The sequence below is a fragment of the Aethalodelphis obliquidens genome, unplaced genomic scaffold (assembly GCF_003676395.1).
Source record: "Aethalodelphis obliquidens isolate GAN/ISIS:26980383/991018 unplaced genomic scaffold, ASM367639v1 scaffold7, whole genome shotgun sequence".
Lineage (NCBI taxonomy): Eukaryota > Metazoa > Chordata > Mammalia > Artiodactyla > Delphinidae > Aethalodelphis > Aethalodelphis obliquidens.
Window position 1 is genome coordinate 12,154,800 of NW_020837951.1, and position 15,552 is coordinate 12,170,351.

Below are 15,552 nucleotides of genomic sequence, written 5' to 3' on the forward strand. Positions count from 1 at the left end.
GCTATGTGTTCTTGGGCAAATTAATGTCCGAGTCTGTCTTCTGTCTTAATAGACGTGATGTGATTAAGAATCAAAAAAAAAAAAATACATGTGGAATGTTTTCGGAAACTTCAAAGGTAACGAAATTGTTCTTACTGCTCAAAGCTGGGCATATCTAGTGTGGCCTTTCGTTCAAATTAAAACAAAAATAAAAATAGAAGCGTATTATTATTGTCAAGATGTTTGTCCCCAAGTAGGACCCGTAGCTTCTCCCTTGGCCGCCAGGATACGCTTCCTCTAATTGGGCAGCGTGTATCCGCGCTGACGCAGGAAGGCCGCCTCATTGGTCCGCGCAGTCGAGACTCAGGCGGCTTTTCTCTTAGCGCTCAAGGCGCCGATCCATTTCTCTTCAGCCGAGCGCTCCCTTCCTTCCGAAGTGCCAGCCTGAAGGGATCCAGACTGAGGTAGGCCGGGTAGCTGCACTGAGGTCAGCCGGGAAGAAGCGGCGGGTATGGAATACCGGTGGGAGGTGGTGGAATACGGGTGGTCGGCGAGCCTGGATGAGACGGTCTTGTCGGTGCGCCCCCTCGACCCCCACGCTCTCCGCGACTTCCCTGCCCAGTCTCCGCTGGCCCCACCTTCCTCGGGCTCCCCTAGAGCTTCCGCGCCCCTCCGCCGCGCTTCCGCTGGCCCCGCCCTCGACCCCCAAAGGTCCCGCCTCCTTCGCGAACCCTCCCGCTGGCCCCGCCCTCGACTCCTCCCCCGAAAGGCCCCGCCTCCTCCGCGGGCCCTCCCTCTGGCCTCCCCTCCGCCAGCTCTCCCGCTGGCCCCGCCCTCGACTCCTTCCCCAAAGGCCCCGCCTCCCACCAGCCCCTCCGCTGGCCCTGCGCTTGCCGCCTCCTCAGCGGCCCCGCCCTCACCGAGCACACATTCCTCCTCGTCTCTTTCTTCCCACCTTTACCGCCTTGGTCCCTCTGCCTCTTTAAGTTAGGTTTAGTCCCCCTATTTCTCTCCACCTCCCTGCGCCCGGCCGTGTACCTGCGCCTTTTTCTCAACCCTGCCACTTAGGTACCCCTCTCCTCATCTGACTGCCCGGGTCACCGGATTCCCCCACTGATTCAGGCTGCCTCAATGTGAGCTTGACAGATTGTGTAGAGGCTTCGTGCTGGGCATTGGAGGTCTCTGTTTGCAAGACCTCCCCGCCCGGTGGGAGAGTCACTTTGTAATGGAGTCTAACAGGCTCGGGGATGCCTTTAATCAAAGATGCATAGTATTGGGATGCTTAAAGGAAGGGGTGCTGGAGTTACAACCCCTCCTTGTGTGATCTGCAAGCAGGCGTGGCAGGGACTAAGCTGTACCTTTCTCCCAGAATGTACCAGGCTTCTTCTGATGCAGAAGCTTGGCTCTAACCATTGTCCTTTAAACACTGGGGAGTGATTAAAATCTTGTCAGGGGCCCGTCTTTTACCCAAAGTTATTAGGGCTTCAGAGCCCATCCATCCTAACCATCGCTGTGCTGATTGGGAGGTGGAAGGCAAGAGACAGATGAATGATTGGCCTAGGCAAACAGTGAGTCAGCATCCCATTCTTGATGCTCTTTTTGGAGTTTCTCATGAGGATTCTTACCAATTTTTCAATTACCAGCCGTCTTACTTGGTAGATAAACCAAAGAGTATGTGTAGATAAGACGTTCAGTCAGTAGTTTTCTCCAAGCCACCACCCTACTTCAGTGTATACTATTCAGAAGACAGTGGCTCACACCTTCATTCTCTTGGAGTCAGGAATCCTTGGGGTCTGAGCCCAGCTCCGCCATTTGCTGTAAAGTTTGGCACAGAAATTTTATCTCAGCCTCAATTTTACCTTTTACAGAAAGAGCATGATAAACCCTATCATGCATGGTCATGGTATGGATTTGCTGAGATCCTGCTTATGAAAACAGTCACTCTTACGGTCCTGTGCATAATAGGATCTGAGCACAGGTGATCCCTAACTCTTCAGATTCATGTCTGTCTGATTCAAGCCAGCATAGAACCTGCTATGTCGCCCTCTCCCAGGCATCATGACGACCCTGGATGATAAGTTACTGGGGGAGAAGCTGCAGTACTACTACAGCAGCAGCGAGGATGAGGACAGCGACCACGAGGACAAGGACAGAGGCAGGGGTGCCCTGGCCGGCAGTTCCATGCCTGCAGATGCTGAGTTGGCAGGCGAAGGCATCTCAGTTAACACAGGTACTGGAAATCCTGTGCTCTGGGAACAGGTTTAAAAAATGTCCATTAAATATGTATCAGAAGTCTTGTGATCACTTCTTTTCTTTCAAACTAAAATTTTTAAATTTTTTTTTTTTTATTTTTTTTTTTTTTTTTTTTTTTTTTTTGGCGGTACGCGGGCCTCTCACTGCTGTGGCCTCTCCCGTTGCGGAGCATAGGCTCCAGACGCGCAGGCTCAGCGGCCGTGGCTCACGGGCCCAGCTGCTCCACGGCATGTGGGATCCTCCTGGACCGGGGCACGAACCCGTGTCCCCTGCATTGGCAGGCGAACTCCCAACCACTGCGCCACCAGGGAAGCCCTATTTACTTTTTAATACAGTAGGTTCTTATTAGTCATCAATTTTATACACATCAGTGTATACATGTCAATCCCAATCGCCCAATTCATCACACCACCATCCCCACCCCCCGGGGCTTTCCCCCCTGGTGTCCATATGTTTGTTCTCTACATCTGTGTCTCAACTTCTGCCCTGCAAACCAGTTCATCTGTACCATTTTTCTAGGTTCCACTTACATGCGTTAATATGCGATATTTGTTTTTCTCTTTCTGACTAACTTCACTCTGTATGACAATCTCTAGATCCATCCACGTCTCTACAAATGACCCAATTTCGTTCCTTTTTATGGCTGAGTAATATTCCATTGTATATATGTACCACATCTTCTTTATCCATTCGTCTGTCGATGGGCATTAAGGTTGCTTCCATGACCTGGCTATTGTAAATAGTGCTGCAATGAACATTGGGGTGCATGTGTCTTTTTGAATTATGGTTTTCTCTGGGTATATGCCCAGTAGTGGGATTGCTGGATCATATGGTAATTCTATTTTTAGTTTTTTAAGGAACCTCCATACTGTTCTCCATAGTGGCTGTATCAATTTACATTCCCACCAACAGTGCAAGAGGGTTCCCTTTTTTCCACACCCACTCCAGCATTTGTTGTTTGTAGATTTTCTGATGATGCCCATTCTAACTGGTGTAAGGTGGTACCTCATTGTAGTTTTGACTTGCATTTCTCTAAAAATTAATGATGTTGAGCAGCTTTTCATGTGCTTCCTGGCCATCCATATGTCTTCTTTGGAGAAATGTCTATTTAGGTCTTCTGCCCATTTTTGGATTGGGTTGTTTGTTTCTTTAATATTGAGCTGCATGAGCTGTTTATATATTTTGGAGATTAATCCTTTGTCTGTTGCTTCATTTGCAAATAGTTTCTCCCATTCTGAGGGTTGTCTTTTCGTCTTGTTTATCATTTCCTTTGCTGTGCAAAACCTTTGAAGTTTCATTAGGTCCCATTTGTTTATTTTTGTTTTTATTTCCATTACTCTAGGAGGTGGATCAAAAAAGATCTTGCTGTGATTTATGTCATAGAGTGTTCTTCCTATGTTTTGCTCTAAGAGTTTTATAGTGTCCGGTCTTAAATTTAGGTCTCTAATCCATTTTGAGTTTATTTTTGTGTATGGTGTTAAGGAGTGTTCTAATTTCATTCTTTTACATGTAGCTGTCCAGTTTTCCCAGCACCACGTATTGAAGAGGCTGTCTTTTCTCCATTGTATATCTTTGCCTCCTTTGTCATAGATTAGTTGACCATAGGTGCTTTGGTTCATCTCTGGGCTTTCTATCTTGTTCCATTGATCTATGTTTCTGTTTTTGTGCCAGTACTATATTGTCTTGATTACTATAGCTTTGTAGTATAGTCGGAAGTCAGGGAGTCTGATTCTTCCAGGTCTGTTTTTTTCCCTCAAGACTGCTTTGGCTATTCGGGGCTTTTGTGTCTCCATACAAATTTTAAGATTTTTTGTTCTAGTTCCGTAAAAACTGCCATTGTAATTTGATTGGGATTGCATTGAATCTGTAGATTCCTTTGGGTAGTATAGTCATTTTCACAATATTGATTCTTCCAGTCCAACAACATGGTATATCTCTCCATCTGTTGGTATCATCTTTAATTTCTTTCATCAGTGTCTTATAGTTTTCTACATACAGGTCTTTTGTCTCCCTAGGTAGGTTTATTCCTAGGTATTTTATTCTTTTTGTTGCAGTGGTAAATGGGAGTGTTTCCTTAATTTCTCTTTCAAATTTTTCATCATTAGTGTAAAGGAATGCAAGAGATTTCTGTGCATTAATTTTGTATCCTGCAACTTCACTAAATTCATTGATTAACTCTAGTAGTTTTCTGGTGGAATTTTGAGGATTCTCTACGTATAGTAGCATGTCATCTTCAAACAGTGACAGTTTTACTTCTTCTTTTCCAATTTATATTCCTTTATTGCCTTTTCTTCTCTGACTGCCGTGGCTAGGACTTCCAAAACTATGTTGAATAATAGTGGTGAGAGTAGACATCCTTGTCTTGTTCCTGATTTTGGAGGAAATGCTTTCAGTTTTTCACTCTTGAGAATGATGTTTGCTGTGGGTTTGTCATATATGGCCTTTATTATGTTGAGGTAGGTTCCCTCTATGCCCACTTTCTGGAGAGTTTTTATCATAAATGGGTGTTGAATTTTGTCAAAAGCTTTTTCTGCATCTACTGAGATGATCATATGGTTTGTTTTTTTTGTTTGTTTTTTTGCGGTACGCGGGCCTCTCACTGTTGTGGCCTCTCCCGTTGCGGAGCACAGGCTCCAGACACGCAAGGTCAGCGGCCATGGCTCATGGGCCCAGCCGCTCCACGGCATGTGGGATCTTCCCGGACCAGGGCTCGAACCCGCGTCCCTTACATCGGCAGGTGGACTCTCAACTACTGTGCTACCAGGGAAGCCTGATCATATGGTTTTTTTCCTTCAGTTTGTTAATAAGGTGTATCACATTGATTGATTTGCATATATTGAAGAATCCTTGCATCCCTGGGATAAATCCCACGTGGTCATGGTGTATGATCCTTTGAATGTGTTGTTGGATTCTGTTTGCTAGTATTTTGTTGAGGATTTTTGCGTCTATATTCATCAGTCATATGGGTCTGTAATTTTCTTTTTTTGTAGTATCTTTGTCTCGTTTTGGTATCAGGGTGATGGTGGCCTCATAGAATGAGTTTGGGAGTGTTCCTTCCTCTGTACGTTTTTGGAAGAGTTTGAGAAGGATGGGTGTTAGCTCTTCTCTAAATGTTTGATAGAATTCACCTGTGAAGCCATCTGGTCCTGGACTTTTGTTCGTTGGAAGATTTTTTTTTTTTTTTTTTTGTGGTACGCGGGCCTCTCACTGTTGTGGCCTCTCCCGTTGCGGAGCACAGTCTCCGGACACGCAGGCTCAGCGGCCATGGCTCACTTGCCCAGCTGCTCTGCGTCATGTGGGATATTCCTGGACCGGAGCACGAACCCGCGACCCCTGCATCGGCAGGCGGAATCCCAACCACTGCACCACCAGGGAAGCCCTGTTGGAAGATTTTTAATCACAGTTTCAATATCAGTGCTTGTGGTTGGTCTGTTCATATTTTCTATTTCTTCTTGGTTCAGTCTTGGAAGATTATACCTTTCTAAGAATTTGTCCATTTCTTCCAGGTTGTCCATTTTATTGGCATAGAGTTGCTTGTAGTAGTCTCTTAGGATGCTTTGTATTTCTGCAGTGTCTGTTGTAACTTCTCCTTTTTCATTTCTAATTTTATTGATTTGAGTCCTCTCCCTCTTTGTCTACATGAGTCTGGCTAATGGTTTATCATTTTTGTTTATCTTCTCAAAGAGCTAGCTTTTAGTTTTATTGATCTTTGCTATTGTTTTCTTTCTTTCTATTTCATTTATTTCTGAGCTGATCTTTATGATTTCTTTCCTTCCGCTAACTTTGGGTTTTGTTTGTTCTTCTTTCTCTAGTTCCTTTAGGTGTAAGGTTAGATTGTTTATTTGAGATTTTTCTTGTTTCTTGAGGTAGGCTTGTATATCTATAAACTTCGCTCTTAGAACAGCTTTTGCTGCATCCCATAGGGTTTGGATCATCATGTTTTCATTGCCATTTGTCTGTAGGTATTTTTTTATTTCCTCTTTTATTTCTTCAATGATGTCTTGGTTATTTAATAACGTATTGTTTAGCCTCCATGTGTCTGTGTTTTTTACATTTTTTTCCCTGTAATTCATTTTTAGTCTCATAGGGTTGTGGTCAGAAAAGTTGCTTGATATGATTTCAATTATCTTAAATGTACTGAGGGTTTATTTGTGACCCAAGATGTGATCTATCCTGGAGAATGTTCCCTGTGCCCTTGAGAAGAAAGTGTAATCTGCTGTTTTTGGATAGAATGTCCTATAAATATCAATTAAATCTATCTGGTCTATTGTGTCATTTAAAGCTTGTGTTTCCTTATTAATTTTCAATTTGGATGATCTGTCCGTTGGTGTAAGTGAGGTGAGGTGTTAAAGTCCCCCACTATTACTGTGTTACTGTCAATTTCCTCTTTTATAGCTGTTAGCAGTTGCCTTATGTGCTGAGGTGTTCCTATGTTGGGTGCATATATATTTATAATTGTTATATTCTTCTTGGATTGATCCCTTGATCATTATGTAGTGTCCTTCCCTGTCTCTTGTAACATTCTTTATTTTAAAGTCTATTTTATCTGATATGAGTATTGCTACTCCAGCTTTCTTTTAATTTCCATTTGCATGGAATATCTTTTTTCATCCCCTCACTTTCAGTCTATATGTGTCCCTAGGTCTGAAGTGGGTCTCTTGTAGACAGCATATAGATGTGTCTTGTTTTTGTATCCATTCAGTAAGCCCATGTCTTTTGGTTGGAGTATTTAATCCATTCACGTTTAAGGTAATTATTGATATGTATGTTCCTATGGCCATTTTCTTAATTGTTTTGGGTTTTTTTGTAGGTTCTTTTCTTGTCTTGTGTTTCCCACTTAGAGAAGTTCCTTTAGCATTTGTTGTAGAGCTGGTTTTGTGGTGCTGAATTCTCTTGGCTTTTGCTTGTCTGTAAAGCTTTTGATTTCTCCATCGAATCTGAATGAGATCCTTGCCACGTAGAGTAATCTTGGTTGTAGGTTCTTCCCTTTCATCACTTTAAGTATATCATGCCACTCTCTTCTGGCTTATAGAGTTTCTGCTGAGAAATCAGCTGTTAACCTTATGGGAGTTCCCTTGTATGTTATTTGTCATTTTTCCCTTGCTGCTTTCAATAATTTTTCTTTGTCTTTAATTTTTGCCAATTTGATTACTATGTGTCTCGGTGTGTTTCTCCTTGGGTTTATCCTGTATGGGGCTCTCTGCGCTTCCTGGACTTGGGTGGCTATTTCCTTTCCCATGTTAGGGAAATTTTCGACTATAATCTCTTCAAATATTTTCTTGGGTCCTTCCTCTCTCTCTTCTCCTTCTTGGACCTCTATAATGCGAATGTTGTTGCGTTTAATGTTGTCCCAGAGGTCTCTTAAGCTGTCTTCATTTCTTTTCATTCTTTTTTCTTTATTCTGTTCCTCCGCAGTGAATTACCATTCTATCTTCCAGGTCACTTATCCGTTCTTCTGCTTGTTATTCTGCTATCGATTACTTCTAGTGTAGTTTTCATTTCAGTTATTGTATTGTTCATCTCTGTTTGTTCTTTAATTCTTCTAGGTCTTTTTTTTTTTTTTTTAAGGTACGCGGGCCTCTCCCGTTGCGGAGCACAGGCAGGCGGACTCTCAACCACTGCGCCACCAGGGAAGCCCTCTTCTAGGTCTTTGTTAAACATTTCTTGCATTTTCTCTATCTTTGCCTCCATTGTTTTTCCAAGGTCCTGCATCACGTTCACTATCATTATTCTGAATGTTTTTTCTGGAAGGTTGCCTATCTCCACTTCATTTAGTTATTTTTCTGGGGTTTTATCTTGATCCTTCATCTGGTACGTAGCCCTCTGCCTTTTCATCTTGTTTATCTTTCTGTGAATGTGGATTTTGTTCCACAGGCTGCAGGACTGTAGTTATTCTTGCTTCTGCTGTCTGCCCTTTGGTGCATTAGGCTATCTAAGAGGCTTGTGTAAGTTTCCTGATGGGAGGGACTGGTGGTGGGTCGTGATCACTTCTAATTCCAGACCCGCATCCAGAGATAACCTAATGTTACCATTTCACTGTGCGTGGTTCTAGCCATTTCACTGCACAATACGAATATGTATGCATACCAACATGCTGATGATTAAAACAGACTTGCCTGCGTTTGAGTCCAGCTTCTCAAATTGATAGGTGTTTGATATCACCTAAATCATGGGTATGAGTATATTGGTAGTATAAATTCCGAGAAATGGCATATTTACACTTTTACATTTTATTATTTCCAAATTGCTGTCAGTTGAGTTGGTACTGGTTTATAGTTTAAGCAGGAGTGTGATATTTCCCCATATATGTGACCTTCTACTATGTTATCAGACTTTTTGATCTTTGCCATCCTTATGGATGGCAAATGGGAACTCACCGTAGTTTTATTTTCTATCTTTTTAGGAGTGATGTTGAGCCTCTTTTCATAATTTTAAAGGTTGTATTCATATCCTTTGCTCATTTTTGAAATTGGGTAGTTGGTCTTTTTCTTCTTAGGGAGCTATATATTAAGGAAATTAATCTGTGGTTTGAGTTGCAAATATTTCTACCAGTTTATTGTTTGACTCTTGGCTTTTGTTCTTATCCTGGCAGAAAGTTTTTTTACTTGTTATGTGCTTGAAAGCATTATTTTATAGTTTCTTAGTTTTGTTTCTTATGTAAAAGGCCTTTCTTCACTCCAGGATTATAAAAAGACAATCCCATGCCTTTTTTTTTTTTTTAGTATTTTTATGATTTTTTTTTTTAACACAACGATTTATCTGGAATTCGTTTCCATGCAAGGTATGTGCTAGGACTCCAACTTAATTTTTTTTGGATTGCTGCCCAGTTGTTTCAGCATCATTTATTGAATAAACCATCTTTTCTCCATTGTTTTGAAATGTCAGTTTTATCACGTACTGAATTTCTGCTTATATTTGCGTCTTCAGCCATACTTTGTAGTCTCTTCCGCTGATTTGTCTTTTACTGTGCTATATCACACTGTTTTTAAGTATCGTGTTATAATATGTTTTAGTATCTGGTAGGTCTGGTCCCCCCCATACAATACCCTTCTATTTTTATTATTATTTCCTTAAGTTTTGCTTTCTTATTTTTCCACCGCAAATTCAGGAGCAGGCACATGTGTGTAATCACATACTTTCATCAGAAACGCATTAAATATATGGATTAATTTGGGGATAATTGGTACCCTTGTGATGTTGCATCTTCCTAGCCAGGACTATGGCGTTGCTCCATTTATTCAGGGCTTTTGTAGTGTTTCTTGGCATCATTTTAAAGTTTTCTTTATACAGATGTTTATATTTTTGTCTCAGTGGCTTGTGACAACAAAGGTTTATTTCTCAGTCATGTTACGTGCTGCCTGTTGGGGTCAGCAGCTGCCCCGCTTCTGCTTTGTATGTCCTATCATCCAGGAACGAGGCTCAAGGAGCAGCCCCTGTCTGAGACATGCTGTTCTCATGACCAAGTATAGAGAGCAAGAGAGGGCTGTTGGAAACATGTAGTGACTCATTGCGTTTTTGCTCAGAATCCATTGGCCACAGCAAGTCAATGGGCAAGCCCCACATCAGTGGGCTGGGGATACACGTTCTCATCCCACAGGAGGTATTGCAAGTCATGTGGTAAGGGGCAGGTCTATATAGCATGGGGACAGGGGGGTTTGGGGGTAGCTTGACTAATAGAACAACCTGCCACAATCTTGTTAAAAGAGTCAGATAGGGCTTCCCTGGTGGCGCAGTGGTTGAGAGTCTGCCTGCCGATGCAGGGGACGCGGGTTCATGTCCCGGTCCGGGAAGATCCCACATGCCGCAGAGCGGCTGGGCCTGTGAGCCATGGCCGCTGAGCCTGCACGTCCGGAGCCTGTGCTCCGCAAGGGGAGAGGCCACGACAGTGAGAGGCCCACGTACTGCAAAAAAAAAAAAAAAAAAAAAAGTCAGATAATACGGAAGCATAGTAAGAAAAAAGTAAAAGTTCTCTCTCACCAGTCCCCTTAGATCTCACTGCCTAGAGACAAGCACTGTTAACAGTTTACCTATTTTTCTATGGACATACAAATGTACATGCACATATACAAATATCTGTAAATATTTATACATGGACATACAGTTCTTTTTCTAAAAATTAAAGGATCATACCATGATACTGTTCTGCATTTTGCTTTTTTTTTGACCTAATATGTTTGGACATTTTTCATGGCAGGGAACATATAGCTGCCTCATTCTTTCTAAGAGTCACTTTGTTTTCCTTTGAGTAGATGAATCTGAATTTATTTCACACATCTCCTAATGTTGGGCCTTCGCATGGCCCTTTAATTTGCAAACTGGGCTGCCTTGGACGTGGTTGCGTGTAGACCACACTGCCCTGTGTGAGTGTCACTGTGGTGTCGATGGAGCCAGCTTTAGACAGATGTGCGCTGGCCCATAATCCCTCGCTCATCCTTGGTCACCTCCACGTTCACCCCACCTCAGGTCCAAAAGGCGTGATCAATGACTGGCGCCGCTTCAAACAGCTGGAGACGGAGCAGCGGGAGGAGCAGTGCCGGGAGATGGAGAAGCTGATCAAGAAGCTGTCCATGAGCTGCAGGTCCCATGTGGACGAAGAGGAGGAGCAGCGGAAGCAGAAGGACCTCCAGGAGAAGATCAGTGGGAAGGTAATTAGAAGCGCCCAGGCCTTTCTCAGAGGCTACCCTGGCTGCTGGGCTTAGTGATTCAAGAGGTGGAAGGGTTTGATTTGGCCTCCAAGAAGCGGTGCAGGGCTTCCCAGGTGGTGCAGTGGTTAAGAATCCGCCTGCCAATGCAGGGGACACGGATTCGAGCCCTGGTCCAGGAAGATCCCACATGCCGCAGAGCAACTAAGCCCGTGCGCCACAACTACTGAGTCCATGTGCCACAACTGCTGAAGCCCTCGCGCCTAGAGCCTGTGTTCCGTAACAAGAGAAGCCACCGCAATCAGAAGCCTGCGCACCGCAGTGAAGAGTAGCCCCCACTCACTGCAACTAGAGAAAGCTGTGCAGCCACGAAGACTCAGTGCAGCCAAAAATAAATAAATAAAATAAATTTTAAAAAAGATACTAAGAAGCAGTGCAGTGCAGGAGAAAGTGCAGTCATGTCATAGCTTGGCCACACCTGGGTTTGAATCTCAGCTGTGCCACTAGTAACTGTGGGGATGTCTCTTCCACTCTGACTCTGGTTTGTCGTTGGTTAAATGAGGTCAGTCTCTCGATACAGTGCCCATCACAGGCCGGTTGAAAGTGATCAGGAAATGTGAGTTTCCTGTCCTTTCTCGAGGTCTTACCTTGAGCCAGAAACAAACCTCTGAGATTGGGAGATATTATCCCCATTTTACAGATGGTGAAACCAAAGCTGAGAGGTGGGAGGGGACTTGTTCAGGGCAGTGCAATTAAGAAATGCTAATAGGAACTAGGATTCTAACCCAGATTTTCCTGTTCTTTCCATGATGTTGTTCTGTTTCATCTGAAGCCTATTCATGAGAATTTATTTTAGTGAAGCAATACAGTAGAAGCGGGCAGACACTGTGGAAGATATTTGGAACTAGGTCCCTGACTCTTTCTTACCTTCCCAAAGCGTTCTTCAAAAGGATCCTTTAATTCCCCACCATGCTCTCTGACCACGGAAGGATGTCTAGAAGTGCCTGAAATCATTTGGCTGTAGCCCAAAGCAGCTCTTGGCTGGAAATACCCGCCGGGGTCGGGGAGCAGACAAGAGGATTAAGTGAGGAGTTTGCCTTGACCAGGAGGATGATTTCAGGGCATTAGACTCAAGCAAGACCATAACAGGTCAGAAAGAACCGCTCTGGTGGGGGAGCAGTGAGAGGGGAAGAAGAATGGCTCTGGCTGTGATGCAGTAACAACACGTGTCCTGATCTGGTGTGGCCTCCCAGCCGCCACCCTCTCATCTGTGCCAGGGTAGGCAGAGCTGGGCTTCATCACAGGAGCAGGGATGTCTTGCTACACCAGGGCAGGAGAGGGAGAATGCTTTTGTAATGGAAGCTGGCTTCAGGACAACATGCCCACGGCTCACAGCGCTTCCTTGTGCTGCGGTGGAGACCAGACAAAGCCACACAGCACATGATCACATGGGGCAGTCCTGCTGGGTTGTTGCAATGAGACAGAACTGGCAACTGCCTGAATGCCAGAAGTAGGGGAGTGGCTAAGCAAAATAGGCCACATTATTTATAATTTTATAAAACATGTTTGGAAGCATGAGGAATAATTTATGATATAATAGTGCTAAGTGGCAAAAGCAGGCTATAGCTTAATTGGTACACCCACAGCTGCTGTTATAAAAGCAGAAATGGTTTTAGCACGTGACTGGTAATAAAAAGAAGAATAGATTTTTAGAATGTGTGTGGCTGTATGTTTTGGCGTGGGAGGCAAGGAGGGTGGCGCAGGGCAGGGATTATGAGTGTTCAGGTTCCTTAATGTCCTGTTGTCTTTTCAACAAAAACAAAACAGTGGATAAAATAATTAATCCATTGTCAGGACTGACAAAAAGACAAAAGCTCACGAAGTGATGTTATCTGATGCTGCCTGTCTGGATGGAGAGGCGCTATGACACAGTAGTTGAAAGCCTGGGTTTTTTAAAAAATCTAGTTTGAATCCTGGTCTTATACTTGCTACCTATGTGAACTTATACAGATAATCTCAAGTCTCAGAACCTCATTTGTAAAGTGGGGGTAATAAAAGTCCCTTCCCGATGGGGTTATCAGAAGATTTCAGTGAGGTGTAATACATCTAGAGTATTAGCGTGGCGCCTCATACATCTTGTGTCACCCATGTCACTGTTGGGTTTATGTTTCTTACGCTCACTTGCTGGTCCTCCCGCAGATGACTCTGAAGGACTTTGCCATGATGAATGAGGACCAAGACGACGAGGAGTTCCTGCAGCGGTACCGGAAGCAGAGGATGGAAGAGATGCGGCAGCAGCTCCACCAGGGGCCCCAGTTCAAGCAGGTTTTTGAAATCCCCAGTGGAGAAGGGTTTCTGGACATGATTGACAAAGAACAGAAGAGCACCCTCATCATGGTCCATATTTACGAGGACGGCATCCCAGGGACCGAAGCCATGAATGGTTGCATGATCTGCCTGGCCGCGGAGTACCCAGCCGTCAAGTTCTGCCGGGTGAAGAGCTCGGTGATCGGGGCCAGCAGTCGCTTCACCAGGAACGCCCTTCCCGCCCTGCTCATCTACAAGGGGGGCGAGCTGATTGGCAACTTTGTCCGTGTCACTGACCAGCTGGGGGAAGATTTCTTTGCGGTGGACCTTGAAGCTTTCCTCCAGGAGTTTGGATTGCTTCCAGAAAAGGAAGTCTTGTTGGTAACCTCTGTGCGTAACTCAGCCACCTGCCACAGCGAGGATAGCGATTTGGAAATAGATTGAATGGCTGGGCTGGTGGCATAAATTTCTCATTGTTTGGGCTGGAAGACACACGTCCTTGTGTTTATTTTCGTTCTTTTCTGTGTCTTCTGGCTTTTCTGCTGTTCTTTGTAGTCCCTTTTATGATATGTCAAGTCAAGAAATTCTTCTATCAAATCAGAATGCTGAATCACCTTGTGGCTATCCATAAAGTGACCTAACATTGTATAAACAGGAAGCCAGGCTTTTGAACTGTTTACTTAAGATTCTCTAGCATGACATCTCTGTTATTGTTTCCAGTCAGTATTTACATAGCATCCTGAAGACAGTGTCCTGGAAATTGTCTTCAGATGATCTCAGAGGTCTCTGCCAGGTCCGGGAATATAATTCCATATAGTGTGTTATTTGCAACATAAGTAATACATTTCCTTCATCAAATGATTGTAAATTATATTTACTTATAATCAGACTTATAGTCTTAGAAGGCAGTTAAATGTTTTCCCCCTAGACCGTATTCTCTCCCAGGGTCTTGTTTAAAGGTTCCAGACCGTGTATGTTTGCCCCATCAAGAGGGGGGTGAACTTTGTCGCCAGAGTCGATATCCTGCTCAAGCATTATTAAGTCTACAGTAGAGGAAGGATCGAGATGGACTGCCCTCTTGATGATGAAAGACCAGCTTGGCTTGAAAATTAGAGCTGAGATAGAGCTGGGAAGCCTTTTTAAAGGAAGATCTTTCAATTAAGATACCCCTGCTCCTCTTTTTCTCTGTTTCTTTTTTATTTAACAAGGTAATTTTTTGGTTTCATGTAGCTTTTGTTAAAACTTTTTTGCATATTGGAAAAGTTAATATTCAATAGAATACAGAAAATACAGAAGCAAAACTAAGAAAATTAGAATAATCCTGCCACCTAGGGTAAAACACTATTAATATTTTGGGATATTTTTCCAAGGTGTTTTCTTTGTGTACACAGACATTTTGTTTGCTTATTAAACAAAACAGTGGGATCATTCTGAACATACTGTTTTATAGTATGGTCGGCTAATATAGCAAACGTTTTTCCATGTTATTAAACACTCTTTTACAACATTTTAAAGTGGTTATTTATACCGTTGTATAGGTGTGCTGTAATTTGCTTGGTGGTGTTCTCTTGAAAACAGCAAAGACTTTTTATTACAAAAGTAATTGATGTTCATTGTAGAAAATGTAACAAAAATTGTTAAGCTAAAAAGATTGAACAGCTTTGTAATTCCACCAACCAAAAATAATCCCTGTTAAATCATTTTTACAGGTATCTTTCTGGTCTTCTTTCTGTGTGTTTATAATAATGATTGTCTTTTGAGTTTTCTCTTCATGTTTTTTACTTTAAAATATGTACAGTGTAGGGCCAGGGAAAATGTGATCTGTAGTTAAATGTTAGCTTTAAAGTTCAGTTTTGCTTTTCCTGGCTGTTTAGGAATTGACTAACTGTAGAAGGGTCATGACAGTATCTCTTGTAGTTAATCAACAAAAAGAAAGTGCATGGTTTTTTAATTAAAAAAAACTCACTGTAGAAAGTGTGTGGAAAGTATAGAAAATTATTAGAGGCAGAGACAACTGTTGTCAGTGTTTTTATTTTCTTCCAGTTTTTTCAATATTTTTAATACATTGAGAGCTTTTTGAATTTAGTTCTGTGTTTTGTTTAATATTATATCATAAATGCTTTGACATGTTATAAAAATTCTAAATAAATAATTTTTAACAGCCTGATAATATTCCATCACTTGGATATGCCATATTTTATTTAACCAGACCCTTAATATTGGATATTTAGATTCCTAGCTTTTTGCTAAAACACTTTGTATTTTGGGCTATATTTTGGATCATTCTCTTAGTATAGATTTCTAGAAGAGGAATTATTGGGTAATGGACAGAAACATTTTAAAAGCTTTTACAAGCCATCTACTGGTTCTC

General features: G+C 42.7%; 1 protein-coding gene across 1 annotated transcript; it reads left to right on the top strand.

The window, feature by feature from the left end:
- The first annotated feature begins 287 nt into the window (after positions 1-287).
- PDCL (phosducin like) lies at positions 288-15,348 on the top strand. The gene is made up of 4 exons (XM_027104942.1): positions 288-443; positions 2,033-2,209; positions 10,696-10,877; positions 13,074-15,348. The coding sequence occupies exons 2-4, from the start codon at positions 2,038-2,040 to the stop codon at positions 13,623-13,625; spliced, it is 906 nt and encodes a 301-aa protein (XP_026960743.1). The 5' UTR covers positions 288-443; positions 2,033-2,037; the 3' UTR covers positions 13,626-15,348.
- The last annotated feature ends 204 nt before the right edge of the window (positions 15,349-15,552 follow it).

Coding starts and splice junctions, on each gene's coding strand:
- PDCL (XM_027104942.1), top strand. CDS start 2,038: ATGACGACCCTGGATGATAAGTTACTGGGGGAGAAGCTGCAGTACTAC. Junction 2,210..10,695: donor AGGCATCTCAGTTAACACAG/GTACTGGAAATC, acceptor ACCCCACCTCAG/GTCCAAAAGGCGTGATCAAT. Junction 10,878..13,073: donor AGGAGAAGATCAGTGGGAAG/GTAATTAGAAGC, acceptor GTCCTCCCGCAG/ATGACTCTGAAGGACTTTGC.